We start from the raw sequence: 19,524 nt of genomic DNA on the forward strand, positions 1-19,524 counted from the left end.
GAAAGAAAGGGTTTGATTTATTGAAAATGGAAGAAAGAATCTAACGGTTGTTTTTTTTTTGGGGTTTGAAATTTGAATCGAGGGTTTGAAGCGGGAGAATCAAACTTGAACGAGATTTGTTTCGATTCGGGTTTGGGTGATTCGTTAGATTGTAACGTTCGTTTGTGTAATTGTGTGAGTGAATTTACCGGGTTTGGATCGGGTCTTGTAGTTATAGATGTGGGTGGGTTGAAAAAAGAAGATACTGGAAGAAGTGTGTAAGGTTTATGGAAATTGATTTTGAACCGGTGTGTTGGTTTTGCAGCTGTGAAAATTAGTTTTGATTTATTTTTGGAATTTCATAGATTTTCATCAATAGAGTATCTTCTTCCTCTACAAAAATCACTAGAGTATCTTTTGAAGTATGTTAGGTGATGAATTAGAATATTTTTTACAATTAGGATTAAAATTTTGGTTGGGAGCAATTTTCTTTTTTAACAAAACTAGTTACAAATTCTCTAAGAGATGTTCAAATTTCGGAACATTGTTATTCTTCGTAAATTTGATATTGGCATTAAAGTTCACATAAGTAGACACCATTGTGATGATTTCAGTGTTAAGAGAAATACCTCAAATTCAAGTCATTGTAAAGAGTCAAACTTAAAAAATTCTACTTTGATTTTCAAACCGTAAGCAAACAAAGTGAAAGTACACAGCACATTACAGAAATTCAAAGTGACTCTAAACAGGGCCGTCCCTAAGAATTCAGAATGAAAAGAGGTCAGTGATAAAATCTAAACGTATTTTTTTTAAAAGAGCAATATTCTATTTATATTTTTTAAAAGATAAATATAAGGTGCAGTATATATGCGGTACACCCAAAGGTGAAAATGACTATCGTATACATAAGGAACCCCCATCTAACGCCAAAAGCAAGAGGACCTAATTCTAATAGGCCTAAAAGACTAAAACAAGGGGACAGAAAATGGCTGGGGGTATTAAAAAAAATTGGAGGGCAGTAATACTAGTGGGTATTAAAAAAAATTGAGGCCCATGATTAAGGGAGGCCCAGCTCTGTTGAGCTGTTTGCACCCCCTCAGGGCCGGACCTGACTCTAAAATAAAATAATGTTAATGGAGTAATAAATGGAAAGAAAAATTTACTTTGAGTAATTCGCAGAAAGAAGTAGGAAAAAAAAACTCAAGCATAGAGTTCGTTGTAAAAATTAAAGATTAAGATGTTAACTTACAAATTCTAAGCTGCCTGTTTTTTTTTTTTTTTTTTTAAGAAAAGTTGCCTGCTATTATATTTTAGAGATTGACATTTAGTTGCGGAGTATTTTATTGGTGGCATATATACAATAAGACTTCATTCACTTAATACAGTGCACAAGTCTATGTACATTCACTTGATGACTAATGTAACTTTAAAGGAGTTTTTCACTAACATTAATTTTTTCGAATGGAACCAGTATAGAAACTATGGAAACAATCACTAATTGTGTGATGAATATAATTTGAAAAGTAAAATCATAGTTATATTAGAAACTCATTAAACTTGTGAAATCAAAATATCAATTAAGACATACTGATCAGGAGCTATGTACAATAACTGTCTGATTGTCTGCTACTGCTGCCGCTATGCGATTCCTTCTATTTATCTTCCAATAAAGTATAGATGTATGCGAATATAATTACATATAATTTATAAAATGAAGGTAGCATAATTGATTTTAAACTAAAGAAAATGTATCATCACTTTTAATTTATCTTCCTATAAAGTCTAGATAAATGCATGCATGTGGATTATATGTACTCCGTTGACCAATTAACATTGTTGAAACAAATGGAAATTAAGCATCACTCCCGCATGTGCATCTATAGCTAGCATCATTTGACATTAATGTCTTAGAACATTTGGTGCAACTGTCATAATACCATCCAAACTGGTTATGATTGAATTTAGTTGTTTTCCAAATAGTGATGCAGTATGTATCCTAACACAAATTATGCACATGAAATAAAGAATAATGCAATATGTATTTTTAATTTGTGCGTAAAAAAACTCAAACCATGTTTGTCCATAAAAAAAAAAGAGCAGACCTTGACTAAGTTTATAAATTCAGTAATTGGCCTAACTTGAGACAGATTGAAAAAATCGTCTCAAGTTCTGACTTAAGTTTTGACTATAAGCTTGAGAAGTGTTAAGGTCACAACAGTAATTCAAGAAACATGGTCAAAAAACAATCAAATTAGATTGTGAAATAATAAGTTACTCTAACACTGTATTGTGAAATCATAATGCAAACTTACTAAGTCTTAAACTTCTCAACAACCCGATGATGTAGGTTGATGAGCGGTCTCGAACCTGACCAACTGTTACATATATTTGGGTCGCCATTGACTACAAAATGGAAGTAAAGAACTCAAGGTAAATAGATGGTAAATGATTAAGCTACAAAGTATTTTTCTCATAATGTTACATCAACCATATTCCCACCGCATAAGGAAAGACATCTTTCAGGTCATTATCAAACTTATACAAAATTCTACCATCTGATGCTGACAAATTAGAAAACAATACCTTTTATCTTTCAACACAATGTTCATACACGGTTTCTTTCCAGTCCCAATTGACGTTGCCTTGACAATCTCATGAAGAAGCCAGATGATTTCTTAAAAAAAAATTACATCTATAAGAACATTATAATCGGAGAAAACACAGAAATAAATTAAAACACATAACTATACTATATAAAACGTCAGTTTTGAATTTTCCATCTTGAATTTTCTTAAATGACTTAAAGCGAAATTCATGAGTAAGAACATTAGTTAACTTGTCATACTTCTGCACCTTTGTACCAGAACCAAAAACAACCTTAAAGGGATTAAATGCAATGTCATTATCAAACACATGACAATTATACAAAGTATAGGTCTTGTTTTCCTCGATCAAAGCCTTCCAATGCTCCAATTCTCTATGGCGAGTGACTTGCTCGTAGTGGCGAGCAACATCTGGGTTCACTCGCGAGGCGAGAGAAAACGGCTCGCGAAGCGAGCGATGAAGATCATCACTCGCGAGGCGAGGCTTGCTGCTCGCGAGGGCGAGCGATGAATATCAGCTTGGGTGGAAACGCAGATTCTCATAAAAATCACCCAATCCCATGGTTCTATCCTTAAAACTGATTCTAATCATCATCCTATGCATTATCTAATATCTATACACAGTTTCTACCTTAATTCAACACATTTTCACCATCTAATCACCAAATTATCACCTTTTACTGTAACACCCCGTTACCCAAAAGCAATTAAATAGCAAATATACATCAGAGTAATTCCACATACGGGCATGCTACACGTCATTTCAAAATTTTTAAATAGAAAATAAAACTATTTAATCAAATCAACTTATTATATATGAAAACATAGCAGCGGAATAGTTTTCAAAATCCATAACCTCATGAACATCCAACAACAGTCTATGGCATTAAAGGCCTTAACATAATTCAACATCATAGTTCAAAGACAACAAAAGGCTCCACACCACAAGTTCCAAAATTTGATACATGGAAAGGAAAAGCAACAACATTAAAAATGATAAATTCCATCCCACGTATCAGAGCCCTAGACACGACTTTGAGCCACCACCTACTACTCAGGATCACCTGCAAGTTACCCATACGAAGGGCAACATTTTCAAGCAGAAGGGGTGAGATTCACAACAATAAATATAGATATTAAAATCATCAATTGAATCTAACACCCTAATCAATAACACATTATCTTGTAAGCATATATATGTATAAGTCACAAGCAACCACAAACATCAACAATACACCATGATCACAATGAATATATATATAAATGCATATTCAACACCAACATCCTCCATCAGGTAATAACTGAAATCAACACCCAAGACTCATGCAAATGACATGACCACTGCTAAGACACCATCTTAGACTTCTTAATGAAATGCAGTATGCATGTGGTACCAAACAGGACCGAGGCCCTCACCGCTTTTGAATGGTTAAAGCATTCATCAGAACCGAAGCCCTCACCGCTGTTGAGCAACTAGTACTCCAGGACCGAAGCCCTCACCGCTGTTTTATGCATATGCAATGGACCTACTTGTGTATATCTACATACAACTGACCATGCAATGCAACTCTATGTGACTCCACTTAAACAACATGTATGATTCAATAATTAGCATACAATTCAACCATCATCAGTATTCATCAACCCAGCAATCCAATCAACCAAAACAATGCATAGTTATATATAACCATGCCCAAAAACAACAACATCAAACCACTATTATTCAAGCAAACAATTCAACACTCAGAAACTGTGCAGCTCGCCTCGCGAGCACATCTGCTCGCCATGGCGAGTTCACAAAAACACTAGCTCGCCATGGCGAGTTCAAGGCGAGTGAAAATTAGGTGCTCTCGGGAAAAAGCCATTTTTCTCACTCAAACTCCAATTCTAAGTTCCCTATTCATCTTCTTAACCTAAAACTTTCACCATTCATCATTAAAATCATCTAGGTACCTTAAACCATCCCCAAAACATCTTATAACAACTTTTCAAAAATCAAGTTTTATTATGGGCTACTCGCCACGACGAGTTGGACTGCTCGCGAGGCGAGCTATGAAGTTGCTCACTCACCATGGCGAGCACAGCTGCTCGCGAGGCGAGCGATGAACTTCTGTACGGGCAGAAAACTGGTTTTACCCAAAAATCCCATTTTCCTTCCAATCACTCCCCAAATCAGTTTACAGATACATAATTAAGTGTTCTATGCAACCAGAAACCAATTATAACATCAAAAACATGCTTACAACTTCAAAATCCTCATTCTATCATAAAACCCCAAATTCCCAATTCCTCACCAAAACCTGTTAAATACAAAATCAGAATTCAATAACTACATTCTTGAAGTAAACCTCACCCTTACCTTAGAAATGCAGAAAGAAATGCACAGCAATAATCAACTCTAGGTTCTTCCTGGTTCTCTCTTGCTTCCTCCCAAAACTGGTTCTACGTGAAACTGTTTTTCTCACTTCTCTGTATTAACTTCCCACTTAATGTAACTCCCTTCTATTTACACTTAACTCCTCATAATTTCTAATAACTCCTATTAATTCCCCAAACACCAAAATAATTATTATTTCATACTTATTTTAATTATTATTAAATAAACCATATAATAAAATAATACACCACATAAAACATCCAAAAATCACATATGTACAAATATATGCATATATATACTCCGCATAAATCATCAAACATCATATATAATAATATATATACTTCACATAGATCAAATCAATTAAATAAACAACTAGGGCGTTACAACTCTCCCCAAATCACAGAATTTCGTCCTCGAAATCTTACCTCAAGCAAACAACTCCGGATACGACTCCCACATCTTACTCTCCAGCTCCCAAGTCAAACTTTCACTAGTCGCTCCACCCCAAACGACTCTCACAATAGGTATCTCCTTACCTCTCAAAGACTTCACCTTTCTATTATCAATCCTCAATGGCATAGTCTCAACTGTCAGGTTGTCCCTAACCTGCACATCATCCCTTGGAATCACATGAGAAGGATCCGCAACATACTTCCGAAGCTGAGAAACATGAAACACATCGTGCAAGTTCGAAAGATGTGGTGGCAAACCAACTCTATATGCCACTGTACCAACCCTCTCTGAAATCTGATACGGACCAATGAACTTATGAGTCAACTTTCTCGACTTCAAAGCACGACCGACACCCGTCAAAGGAGTGACCCTCAGAAAAACATGATCACCCTCCTGAAACTCAAGATCCTTTCTTCGCTTGTCATGGTAACTCTTCTGTCGACTCTGCGAAGCTTTCATCTTTTCCCTTATCAACATGACTTTCTCAGTAGTCTCATGAACCAAATCCGGTCCCAACACAACACTCTCACCCGACTCAAACCAGCATAAAGGAGTCCTACACCTCCGACCATACATGGCTTCGAACGGTGCCATACCAATACTCGAGTGATAGCTGTTGTTATAAGTGAACTCAATCAAAGGCAAGTGACTATCCCAAGCTCCACCTTGCTCAAGCACACACACCCTCAACAAATCTTCCAATGATTGAATTGTCCTCTCCGACTGACCATCTGTTTGAGGATGATAAGCCGAACTCAACCTCAACTTCGAACCCAAGGCGTCCTGTAAACTTTTCTTGAACCTAGAAGTGAACCTCGGATCTCTATCCGACACAATGCTAGATGGAACACCATGAAGCTTCACCACGCTGTGAATATAAATCTCTGCTAACTGCGCTACCGGATAACTGATATTGATAGGAATGAAGTGTGCCGACTTCGTCAACCGGTCGACAACAACCCAAATAGCGTCATGCCCTCTCGGAGTGTTCGGTAAACTCGTCACAAAATCCATAGAGATACTATCCCACTTCCACTCCGGTACATCTAACGGTGTCAACAACCCTGCAGGCTTCTGATGCTCAACCTTGGACTTCTGACAAATCAAACAGGCATAAACAAACTGAGCAACATCCCTTTTCAAACCGGACCACCAAAATAGTTTCTTCAAATCATGATACATTTTTGTAGCTCCTGGGTGAATACTCAACCTACTCTTGTGACTCTCCTCAAGAATCAACTTCTTCAACCCTTCATTGTCAGGAATACAAACTCTACCTCTGAACCTCAGCACACCCTGATCATCAACTTTAAAATCACTATCCTCAGTGTCATTACCTGAAGTCATCAAATCAACAAACTTCAAATCCACTTTCTGAGCTTATCGGATACTGTTCAAGAAGTCATTATCAATCTTCAACATTCTCAACTGTATACTCTGAGATGACAATTCACAGACAAGACTCATGTCTCTGAACTGTTCTAACAATTCAAACTCCTTCACCATCAAAGCAGACATGTGCAAAGTTTTCCTGCTCAAAGCATCAGCAACAACATTGGCCTTACCAGGATGGTAGTTCAAGCCAAAATCATAATCTTTCAGTAACTCTAACCACCTCCTCTGCCTCATGTTCAGTTCCTTCTGGTCAAATAAATACTTCAAACTCTTATGATCACTGAACACCTCAAATCTGTAACCGTACAAATAATGCCTCCAAATTTTCAAGACGAAAACCACCGCAGCTAACTCTAGGTCATGTGTAGGATAATTCTTCTCATGAACACGCAACTGCCTAGAAGCATACGCTACCACCTTACCATCTTGCATCAGAACACCACCTAAGCCCAGCTTAGATGCATCACAGTACACAACAAACGGTTCTTCTGGTTTAGGCAAAATCAAAACAGGAGCAGTTGTCAATCTACGCTTCAACTCATTGAAACTATTCTCACACTGAGCATCCCACACAAACGATTTACCCTTACAGGTCAACTGTGTCAACGGAAGAGCCAATTTCGAAAACCCTTCTATGAACCTGCGGTAATAACCAGCCAAACCTAGAAAACTTCTGATCTCAGTTACCGACTTTGGAGTCTCCCACTGTGATACCGCATCAACCTTTGAAGGATCCACTGCAATACCACTACCAGAAATAATGTGACCCAGAAAACTTACTTCACTTAACCAGAACTCACATTTCGATAACTTAGCATACAACCTCTTTTCCTTCAACACTTGCAATACAATTCTCAGATGCTCTGCATGCTCCTCCTCATTCTTGGAATAAATTAAGATATCATCAATAAATACCACAACAAACTTATCTAGAAAAGCATGGAAAATTCGGTACATGTACTCCATAAAAACTCCAGGCGCATTAGTAACACCGAAAGGCATCACTTTGTACTCGTAATGACCATAACGTGTCCTAAAGGCCGTCTTCTGCATATCTTCATCCTTCACCTTTATCTGATGATAACCAGACCTCAAATCAATCTTACTGAAAATCTTAGCACCAACCAACTGATCCATCAAGTCGTCAATTCTAGGAAGCGGATACCTGTTCTTGATCGTAACTTTGTTCAACTGACGGTAATTACACAGTCTCATACTACCATCCTTCTTCTTGACCAACAACACCGGTGCTCCCCAAGGTGAAACACTGGGTCTTACAAACTTCTTATCCAACAGGTCCTCCAACTGTTTCTTCAACTCAGCTAACTCAGAAGCTGACATACGGTACGGTGCCATCGACACCGGCTTAGTTCCTGGAACAAGATCAATTGAAAATTCAACCTCCCTCTCTGGTGGCACATCAGGGATCTCATCAGGGAATACTTCTGGAAATTCATTCACTACAGGTAAACCATCAATCACAGCTTGATTTTCTAACGACAATTGTGCCATTAGAGAATACATCAGAATACCATCACGTTCAAACTGTTTCATCTGTTTTGTAGACAGAAGCTCAACTTCACCTTCTTCCTCAGCAGAAGAAAAATGCACCGTCTTACTATAGCAGTTGATATGAACTCGATTATACTCTAACCAATCCATACCAAAAATTACATCCATACCCGTCAACGGCAGACAAACTAAATCAATCACAAAATCTCTACCAAACATAGATATAGGACACCGCAGACAAACAAGAGAAGTGGTTACTGAACCCTTAGCTGGAGTTTCAACAACCATTTCCCCTTTCATATCAGATATATCCAAACCCAACTTATAGGCACATTCAATAGCAATAAAACAATGAGTAGCACCAGTATCAATAATAGCAATTAAAGGAGTACTATTAAAGAAACAAGTACCTCTGATAAGTCGGTCCTCATTAGGAGTCTGCGTACCAGTCAAAGCAAACACCTTCCCACCAATTCTAGTCTTCTTCGGCTCAGGACACTGTGAACTGATATGACCTTCCCCATTGCAGTTGTAACAGACAATGTCCCCACGCTTGCATTCAGCTAAACTGTGACCCTTCTGACCACACCTGAAGCACTTCCTATCATCTCTTCCACAAACATTACTCTTGTGGCCTTTCTCACCACACTTGTAACAGACAATCTCAGCTGGAGCATCTCTCCTCTTGGGCCTCCTATCATCACCCATCTTCTGCTTTCCTTTGTCAGCAGGAGCACTGTAAGGCTTAGGACGATTCTGCTGTCCCTTACCCCTCCTCTCACTCATTATCTTATAATGAGCTTTGGTGTCTTCTTCATAGATTCTACACCTGTTAACCAACTCAGAGAAGACTCTGATCTGCTGATATCTAATAGCTCTCTTGATGTCAGCCCTCAACCCATTCTCAAACTTGATACACTTGGAGAACTCAGCTGTCTCCGCACTGTAATGAGGATAGAATGTGGCAAGCTCCACAAACTTTGCAGCATACTCTGTGACAGACATGTCACCCTGCTTCAACTCCAGGAACTCAATCTCTTTCTTTCCTCTGACATCCTCTGGAAAATACCTGCCCAGAAACTCCTTCCTGAACATGGCCCAGGTTACCACAGCATCACCCTGTTCCAACACAGGCAACAAACTAATCCACCAATCATCGGCCTCTTCGGCTAGCATGTGCGTCCCAAACCGCACCTTTTGAATCTCTGAACACTGCATGACCCTGAATATCCTTTCAATCTCCTTCAGCCATTTCTGGGCACCGTCAGGATCATACCTACCCTTGAAAGTTGGTGGATGATTTCTCAAAAAGGTCTCTAGCATCCTGGTTCCATCACCACCAGTCTCAACCTTAGGTTGCTGTTGAACAGCTTGAGCTACAGCCTCAAGCGTAGCAACAAGAGCAGCATCACTACTTCCAGTCATCTCGAGATTCTACATGACAAGCAACAGCTCAGAACAACAACAAAAGCAACATTAAAGTTGACACTCTATCCTAGGTGGCTCAACACGACTCTACTACTTGGCCGGACGGACCAACCTGCTCTGATACCAAATTCTAACACCCCGTTACCCAAAAGCAATTAAATAGCAAATATACATCAGAGTAATTCCACATACGGGCATGCTACACGTCAGTTCAAAATTCTTAAATAGAAAATAAAACTATTTAATCAAATCAACTTATTATATATGAAAACATAGCAGCGGAATAGTTTTCAAAATCCATAACCTTATGAACATCCAACAACAGTCTATGGCATTAAAGGCCTTAACATAATTCAACATCACAGTTCAAAGACAACAAAAGGCTCCACACCACAAGTTCCAAAATTTGATACATGGAAAGGAAAAGCAACAACATTAAAAATGATAAATCTCATCCCACGTATCAGATCCCTAGACACGACTTTGAGCCACCACCTACTACTCAGGATCACCTGCAAGTTACCCATACGAAGGACAACATTTTCAAGCAGAAGGGGTGAGATTCACAACAATAAATATAGATATTAAAATCATCAATTGAATCTAACACCCTAATCAATAACACATTATCTTGTAAGCATATATATGTATAAGTCACAAGCAACCACAAACATCAACAATACACCATGATCACAATGAATATATATAAATGCATATTCAACACCAACATCCTCCATCAGGTAATAACTGAAATCAACACCCAAGACTCATGCAAATGACATGACCACTGCTAAGACACCATCTTAGACTTCTTAATGAAATGCAGTATGCATGTGGTACCAAACAGGACCGAGGCCCTCACCGCTTTTGAATGGTTAAAGCATTCATCAGGACCGAAGCCCTCACCGCTGTTGAGCAACTAGTACTCCAGGACCGAAGCCCTCACCGCTGTTTTATGCATATGCAATGGACCTACTTGTGTATATCTACATACAACTGACCATGCAATGCAACTCTATGTGACTCCACTTAAACAACATGTATGATTCAATAATTAGCATACAATTCAACCATCATCAGTATTCATCAACCCAGCAATCCAATCAACCAAAACAATGCATAGTTATATATAACCATGCCCAAAAACAACAACATCAAACCACTATTATTCAAGCAAACAATTCAACACTCAGAAACTGTGCAGCTCGCCTCGCGAGCACATCTGCTCGCCATGGCGAGTTCACAAAAACACTAGCTCGCCATGGCGAGTTCAAGGCGAGTGAAAATTAGGTGCTCTCGGGAAAAAGCCATTTTTCTCACTCAAACTCCAATTCTAAGTTCCCTATTCATCTTCTTAACCTAAAACTTTCACCATTCATCATTAAAATCATCTAGGTACCTTAAACCATCCCCAAAACATCTTATAACAACTTTTCAAAAATCAAGTTTTATTATGGGCTACTCGCCACGACGAGTTGGACTGCTCGCGAGGCGAGCTATGAAGTTGCTCACTCACCATGGCGAGCACAGCTGCTCGCGAGGCGAGCGATGAACTTCTGTACGGGCAGAAAACTGGTTTTACCCAAAAATCCCATTTTCCTTCCAATCACTCCCCAAATCAGTTTACAGATACATAATTAAGTGTTCTATGCAACCAGAAACCAATTATAACATCAAAAACATGCTTACAACTTCAAAATCCTCATTCTATCATAAAACCCCAAATTCCCAATTCCTCACCAAAACCTGTTAAATACAAAATCAGAATTCAATAACTACATTCTTGAAGTAAACCTCACCCTTACCTTAGAAATGCAGAAAGAAATGCACAGCAATAATCAACTCTAGGTTCTTCCTGGTTCTCTCTTGCTTCCTCCCAAAACTGGTTCTACGTGAAACTGTTTTTCTCACTTCTCTGTATTAACTTCCCACTTAATGTAACTCCCTTCTATTTACACTTAACTCCTCATAATTTCTAATAACTCCTATTAATTCCCCAAACACCAAAATAATTATTATTTCATACTTATTTTAATTATTATTAAATAAACCATATAATAAAATAATACACCACATAAAACATCCAAAAATCACATATGTACAAATATATGCATATATATACTCCGCATAAATCATCAAACATCATATATAATAATATATATACTCCACATAGATCAAATCAATTAAATAAACAACTAGGGCGTTACATTTACCCTAATTCTCAAATTAAGAACAACTCACAAGAAAAATCCAATTTCAGAATTATAGACTTAAGATCACTGAATGATAGTCCCACCCTTACCTTAGATTGATGAACAAAGCTCTACACGATCTTCTCTTGAATACTATTGGCTCTACTTGCTCTTCTCTCCCTTTTCTCCCAAAAGTTGGTTTTCACGTAAACTGCTTCTGACTTCTCATTTCTTAACTTCCCATTACTTAACTCCCCTTATTTCATTTAACTCCCCCTTAATTCTATTAACTCCCCAAACTCCAAATTAATATTAATTTCTCACTTATTCTATTAAATAGTAACATAACTCATTTAATAAAATATAACACACCACATAATAATATAAAATCATATATAAAAAGACTTTAAATCGACCAATAATAATTAAATAAAATTGGGGCGTTACAACATCCACCTTGACACATAATAGAATCTAAGTGAAATACCCCACACCTTAATAAATTATCCTTTGTCATAAACAGGTTGCATAACAACCGCCAAACAAACAAAGATACCTTTAGAGGTGCAGCCTTATACAAAATAATGTTGTACATGTCCAAAATGTTAGTCGATTAACAATATGATTCTAGAAGGGGGTGAATAAATTCCCTCTAAAGACTTTGCACGAAAATGTGGTTTGAAAAATTTGTGTATTCGATTCACTATTGGAAATGGTACAATTGCAATAATGATAAACTAAGTAAATAATAAGATATTATACTAATTCAATGTTTGAACAAGATATTCACACTCTAACTATTATAGATCAATCAAGCTTAATATAAAATACAATTACAACACCGAAGTCAATCTCAAACCAAACCTAAACTTAAACAATTGATAGATAACTGAGAAACATAAGATTTGATCTATGACGAGATTATGAACAAGTTAATTTCAAATATGAGAAGTGATTGAATTATTAAATTAGCTTATAAAATATCCTTATAAAATTAGGTTTTAAAATAATCAATCAAACTTAATACAAAATACAATTACAACACCGAAGTCAATCTCAAACCAAACCTAAACTTAAACAATTGATAGATAACAGAGAAACACAAGATTTGATCTATGACGAGATTATGAACAAGTTAGTTTCAAATATGAGAAGTGATTTAATTATTAAATTAGCTTATAAAATATCCTTACAAAATTAGGTTTTAAAATAATCAATCACTAAGCACATGTAATAATTAATCTAATCAACAATCATCATATATCAAATTGTAAATTTCAGAAATTAAAGAGAAATGAAGAGAAAAAACGTTTATTATGGGCTATAGGAGTACATCCATTCTTCGTAGAATTTCTACGTCTTCCACTATTATGTTGTTGAAATTATAGAGTCAATTACAAAGATTCCTTTAATTTATGAATCCAACCGATCCTAAATCTTATATGCTAAGGAATCACTCCAAAACCTCTTATCTTCTTGAAATTAGGTCTTCCAAAGTCTTTGAATCTCAAGCTTCCATACAACCCCTTGATCTTTTGCTTTAGATCCTTGATTCCCTATCAAGATACTTGAGAGAAACCCAATTCCTACAGGATCTTATGACACCCTATGAAACTAGATCTCAAAATCCTACAAGTGATCTTTGAAAAAGTGTCAATCAATAGTTTCTAGGAAAAGAGAGAGAGAGAGATAGATAGAGAGAGGGAGAGAGAGAGAGAGAGTTAGATAGATAAATATAGAAGCTTTGAGAGAATGTTGACAAAATGAATAGTGATAAGTATTTATAGGTTTCGTAAAAAAAAGTATTTATAGGTGTGAAAGTTTTTATCAAGTTAAAGCATAAAATAAACTCAAAACTCTCGAATGAATCGAATCATATGTGAAAAATGAGTTTGGGGTGTGTATGAAGAAGGACACGAATAATAGACCACCCCATCTTCCTAACCTTTGGGACAAGTGGGATTTGATTGCGGATACTCTTTTGGACAATTCCTTGTTAGGGGCTGAAGCTTCTCCTGTGGTATAGATCATGGAATCACCACAACTAAGCTCAATGAAGTACATTTCATGGAATTTCAGAGGGGCCTTGGTTTAGGCTTTAGTTTTACTCTATGTTGATTTACTTCTTTATGTTTGTCTTTTTAATGTAACCTGCTACTTTCCTTAGTAGCGGGGTGTGTTAAGCTACTTAGGAAGTGACTTTGCTTTACATCTGGTCTTTTTGTTTAATTGGGTTTTGGCCTAGTCCCCCAATATTGTACTTTTCACTTTTCTCTTTTATTGCATTTTTTTAGCTTTATAAAAAAAAAAGGACACAAATCACAGATTTCATGATTATAATCATTATATGATCATGATGAAGAATGATTTAAATCAAAGATTTCATGATTTGAATTATATTTCTCGAGATGAAGATTGATTAGAATCACATATTTCATGATTCAAATCAAAGGTGTAACCAAACTCTCTATTTACGGTGATTCGAATCATTAAGTCCTTTGTTAAAAATGATTAGAATCATAAATACAAAAACTTGAAAAAATATGTGAAAAATGCTTTCCAAACCATATTTTATTCTAAATCAACTTACACCAAAAGCTTTTACACAAAAAAATTTCTTTCAAAAATCATGGCATGATATCACTGAATAGCCTTTCTCAGGATCAAGACGTCAATCCCAGTTTTTTTTTGAAGAAGGAAACGTCAATCCCAGTTGTCTTCCCGCCCTTGCATCCTGCAAAATTTTTTTATACAACTACTCATAACACTCCTATATCTGCTCATCCTCCCACCCTAATAACTGCCACCTCCATTTCCAAGCATCACCCTAACCCAAAGAACACATTTCAGCACTGTCGCAATGTCATATTCAGACAAATCAAACAAATTTCTGAACCAATCACATAAAACACCTCCTTCCAACCATAGATCAAACTAAAAGAAAGTTGTAGCCCCATCACCCATGACCCGGACCAATTTATCTTATGCATTATGTAAAAGTTCATAATAATATTTTATTTAGTTATAAAACATATAGCCTATTTTCTAGCCTCAACCAAATGAAATTTTTGAATCTTTCATTGATGAATTATCAAGATCCCTTTTTCCCGAGAACTCAAGGATTAACATCTATAAATAAATAAATTCTCGTATCCTTTATCATCAAACAAAAATTTGGAAATTATGAAGCTATTTTATTATATTTTAAAATTTGAAAACACTAACATTTACAATTATAATTGTTCTTTCGTATATATTTTTCTTCTTATTGACAATATAAAAACACAATAAACGTATATTTCTATATATATTCCATCAAACAATCATTCAATAATTTACCTCTTACATAATTTAGCACTCATTCTTCATAAATAAAATTAATAAATAATTTTTTTAAGGATTAATAAATAATTTTTAATGAGTGCTTCACTTAATTTTTTATAAAGAGAAATAAAACTAATTAACTGCCAATAATTTTTTTTTTGAGAGGACCAACAACGTTATACACACACACAGATTGTGGGGGGTAATCCCTCCTGTGTATGATCACTAAATTATAAATATCAATTATATTTTTTGAGAAGAAAATATCAATTATATTTGTTTTGTTAAAAAAATATCAATTATATTTGCAGCATTATATATAAAATTTATAAAAAATATATTGCATTAAATTAATAAGTAATATTAGAATACAGTAAAATACTCAAAATATGCCACAAAGTTACCACCTGATCATATGGGTCTCCCTTTCATTGGAGAAATGATTAGTTTTCTTTGGTATTTCAAAATTGTTAGACGACCAGATGACTTCATTAATGCCAAGAGACGCAAGTAAGTTTTAGGAACCTCTCAAGGGCCATCTTATAATAAAATAAAATTGATAAAGAGAATGATCAACTTAAGATATATAGGAAACAACCGTTTTCTTGGATAATCTATCCAACCATTGATTGATATTTATTTATTAAATTGATCATTTGTGTCTAATTTTATATAATTTTAATAACAATAGTAAATAATCAAATGTTTATTATTTTCATATATTTTACAAGTGCATAAGGCATCAATCTTATTCTTAACATATCTCAAATTTTTTTTTTGGTAGATAGACGAAATGGTAAAGCTATTATAAATTCACACACATAAGTGGAGGTACCGGAGTTCGAACCCCGGTCATGACATCCGGCCTAACAATTTCGGCATTTTGCCAGTTGAGCTAGGACTTCTAGATTAACATATCTCAATTTACATAATAGTAGTTGATTTTATAGATAAAAGTTATTGAATGATGTTACGATACTCAAATATTATAATGGTTTTAGTTTCTTCTTTTTGAATATATTAGTTTTAATTATTGTCGTAGGATTTTTTTTAAACTTATTTTTAAGTAAAAAAAAAACGAATAACACAAGTAGAAACATAAAAGTTGTTTTTATCATATTCCCTCTTATTGAGCTAAGTGATTGGACTCAAGTAGTTGATGAGTCTCAGATAAGACGAGTTGTTTTGAATAATTTGAGTTTGAATTTTGGGTAGAACAATAGTTGACTTTACTTACCTCTAGGCTAAATTTAAGATTACACTATGGTAATTTTTTTCTTCTGCGACTTAAACATTATTTTATGGCATGGTCAAAATAAAATATTTCTAAGGATTCATCAATATCATTATTAGAGTAACATCTAAGTTGGTTCGTAAAATTGTAGGCTTGTATTGACCTAGTGTTCACACAGTGTTCCACATATCGAATGTTAGTTTGTAAACTCAGACGAGTTTACGTTCTTAGGTGTCAAAATCGTGTTAACTCGAAAGTAAAGTTGTTTTTTTTGTTGAAATCAGAATGTTTGAGGAATTTGAGAGAGTTAACACGTGGGAAACTCAGGTAAAATCGTATTAATTTACAAGTGAACACTTAAAAAAACACACTTTGTTTTGTTTTGAGCCCATTTTTGGTTAAAATCCAAGAATTATGCTCTTTATCCAAACGTTTTTGCTCATTCCCATGTGAACTGACCAAAATACCCCTGCGCATGTTAACTCCCGCATGGGCATTTTGGTCTTTTTACTTGGGAATGAGCAAAAACGTTTGGGTAAAGAGCAGTACTCAAAATCCAATTTCTTTTTTCAAGCCCATTATCATTCGAACAAAAAAAAGGCTCAATAGCCCAAAGTACTTATCTACATTAACACTTTCTTACCTTGCCTTTCTTTCTTCTAAAATCTTCTTAAACGAACAACACAACACACAATATTTATGATTTTGCGAGTTAATTTCAAATTCATTTTTCAATATTGTCAACTTAATTTCATAATCATTGTCATAATGATACATAGTTGTTGATAAACAATGAAACAAATATGGTGATGGAGTAGGCATGTTTAGAACACACCTTTTTGGGACACCTTCCATCATAGTATACACTTCAACAATTCACAAATTTATGCTATATTCAAAGGACAAGTTCAAAGCAGAATGGCCCACTATTGAACTTATGGGTCGAAATTCATTAGTGGCTGTCCATGGAAAAGCTCATACACAGGTACACAACTTTGTCACCAATGCCATCAATCGACCCGATGCCCTAAACAGAATCGTTGCTCTTGTTCAACCTCGTATGGTTGCTGCTCTTCAATCTTGGGCACAAATGGATAAAATCAAAGCTCGGTTTGAAACTCAAAAGGTATTTATTTATAGGATTAAATATTCATGACATTATGGAGCTTAAAATAATAAACTAAACCATTATGATTTATGAAATATTAAATGTAGATGACATTTGAGAACATTGGAAAATTATTCTTTAGCAAGGAGCCAGGTCCTTTTCTACATTCCTTGGATAAACTCTATCAAGACTTGCTTCTAGGAGTGAGAGCCTATCCAATTAACATTCCTGGTTTTGCATACCACCATGCTCTTCAGGTTCCATTAAACTCCCATTTAATTAATCATCAACAAGTTTTGCTTCAATTAACTCCTTGAATCTATATTATTTTTAAAATTAACACATTTAATTAAAATTTCAGTGTAGAAGAAAGCTTGATGACTTTTTCTGGATTGAAATAGATAACAGAAAAAATAAAGATAAGGTGGAAACAATTGATCTAATGGATGGGTTGATGCAAATTGAAGATGATGATGGTGACAAATTGAGTGACAAAGAAGTTGTAGACAACATTGTCTCTCTAGTAGCTGCTGGATATCTATCAACTTCCCTTGCATCTACTTGGGCTATATACCTTCTTGCTAAGTATCCAATTGTGCTAAAAAAAGCTTAGGGTAATATATATAATTTTTCGTTGATAATTTGTACTACCTCCGTCCCTAATTATAAGATTCTTTTGAGAATTTTTTTTGTCCATTTTTATAAGACTCATTTGCTATTTCCAACTATATTAATTATTTCTTTACATACATGCCCCTATTAATTATACATCTTTTTCTTCAATCAGCAATAAATAATATGTTGAAAACATAAACCATCTCTCTCTTAAAGGATAAAATTGTAAAAACAATATTAATTGCAAACATATTTAATACAAATATCCACTATCTTAATTCCCGTTATTTTTTCAAAAGGGCCCTATAATTAAGGACGGAGGTAGTATTTGTCTACGTGTTGGTCCAATAATTTTTAATAGTAAATGAGGTCTGAAGTAAATTTTAATATATGCGACATTTCTTGAGTTTATAAAATCTAATAAAAATAATTTTCATTGATAGACCTAAAACGAGAACTTTAATAGTGTTAACTTTAAACTGGTCTGGTTTGTCTACTGTACTAAAGACTACACAGATTGTTAAGTTTAACTTTGTGTTAACAATTGCAGGAAGAGAACATGGCTTTCAGAAAGGGAAGTCCAGAGGATTTTATTACACCTAAAGATGTTTTGAATTTAAAATACACAAACAAGGTCTTTCATTGGTTAAGGTTTTTCATATATATAATGGCCAATAATAGTGCAAAACCTTACTTTATATTAAATTAATTTGACCACAGGTTGTTGAAGAAGTAATAAGAATGGCCAATCTTATTCAGCCCTTTCAAGAGTAGCAGTCGAATATAACGCTAAAAGTCTTTAGTATTATGACTGTTTTATCGAAAGGGGAGCAATGTATGTTTGCGATAACAAGTTTAAGTATATGGGGGAGTAGGAATGCATCGGTTAAGGAGAATATGCCTGACAATGCAGCTAGAGTAATTTATCGAAGAAAATGGGCTTGATGCTCGTCTATAACCACGTTCAAAATGGTCTCCACACGGGTTTATTAGATGCAATCTTGACGCGTCTTTTCTGAGCAACGCAATACAGTTGGAATTGGGATTTGCTTAAGGGACGAGTATGAAATGTTTATGGGAGCAAAGACTTTGCAGTTGCGATATATTTTGAATGTTAATGAGGGTGAGGCTTCCGACTTATTAGCAGCAATCAAGTGGATGCGAGAATAAGAGTTCAAGCAAACTATCTTTACTTTGGATTTGAAGAGTGTTGTAGAATCTTTGGACTAATCAATCGATGGTAGAACCGAGGTAGGTTCTATTTTAAGTAAATCTCAAAGTACTTTATCTTAATTTTGTAAGAA

At 35.3% G+C, this 19,524-nt stretch overlaps 1 protein-coding gene across 1 annotated transcript; it reads left to right on the top strand.

The window, feature by feature from the left end:
- The first annotated feature begins 17,383 nt into the window (after positions 1-17,383).
- On the top strand, positions 17,384-18,994 carry LOC25481098 (ent-kaurenoic acid oxidase 2). Its single transcript, XM_039831887.1, has 5 exons — positions 17,384-17,623; positions 17,713-17,862; positions 17,967-18,200; positions 18,771-18,854; positions 18,941-18,994. Exons 1-5 carry the CDS (start codon positions 17,384-17,386, stop codon positions 18,992-18,994), a joined length of 762 nt encoding a protein of 253 aa, XP_039687821.1.
- Positions 18,995-19,524: the final 530 nt, after the last annotated feature.

This window comes from Medicago truncatula, chromosome 3 (assembly GCF_003473485.1).
Source record: "Medicago truncatula cultivar Jemalong A17 chromosome 3, MtrunA17r5.0-ANR, whole genome shotgun sequence".
NCBI lineage: Eukaryota > Viridiplantae > Streptophyta > Magnoliopsida > Fabales > Fabaceae > Medicago > Medicago truncatula.

What these genes read in the sequence shown, in the direction of transcription:
- LOC25481098 (XM_039831887.1), top strand. Translation starts at nt 17,384, where the DNA reads ATGCTATATTCAAAGGACAAGTTCAAAGCAGAATGGCCCACTATTGAA. An exon ending in CTCGGTTTGAAACTCAAAAG is followed by an intron (nt 17,624 to 17,712) that starts GTATTTATTTAT and finishes TATTAAATGTAG; the next exon opens with ATGACATTTGAGAACATTGG. An exon ending in TTCTTGCTAAGTATCCAATT is followed by an intron (nt 18,201 to 18,770) that starts GTGCTAAAAAAA and finishes TAACAATTGCAG; the next exon opens with GAAGAGAACATGGCTTTCAG.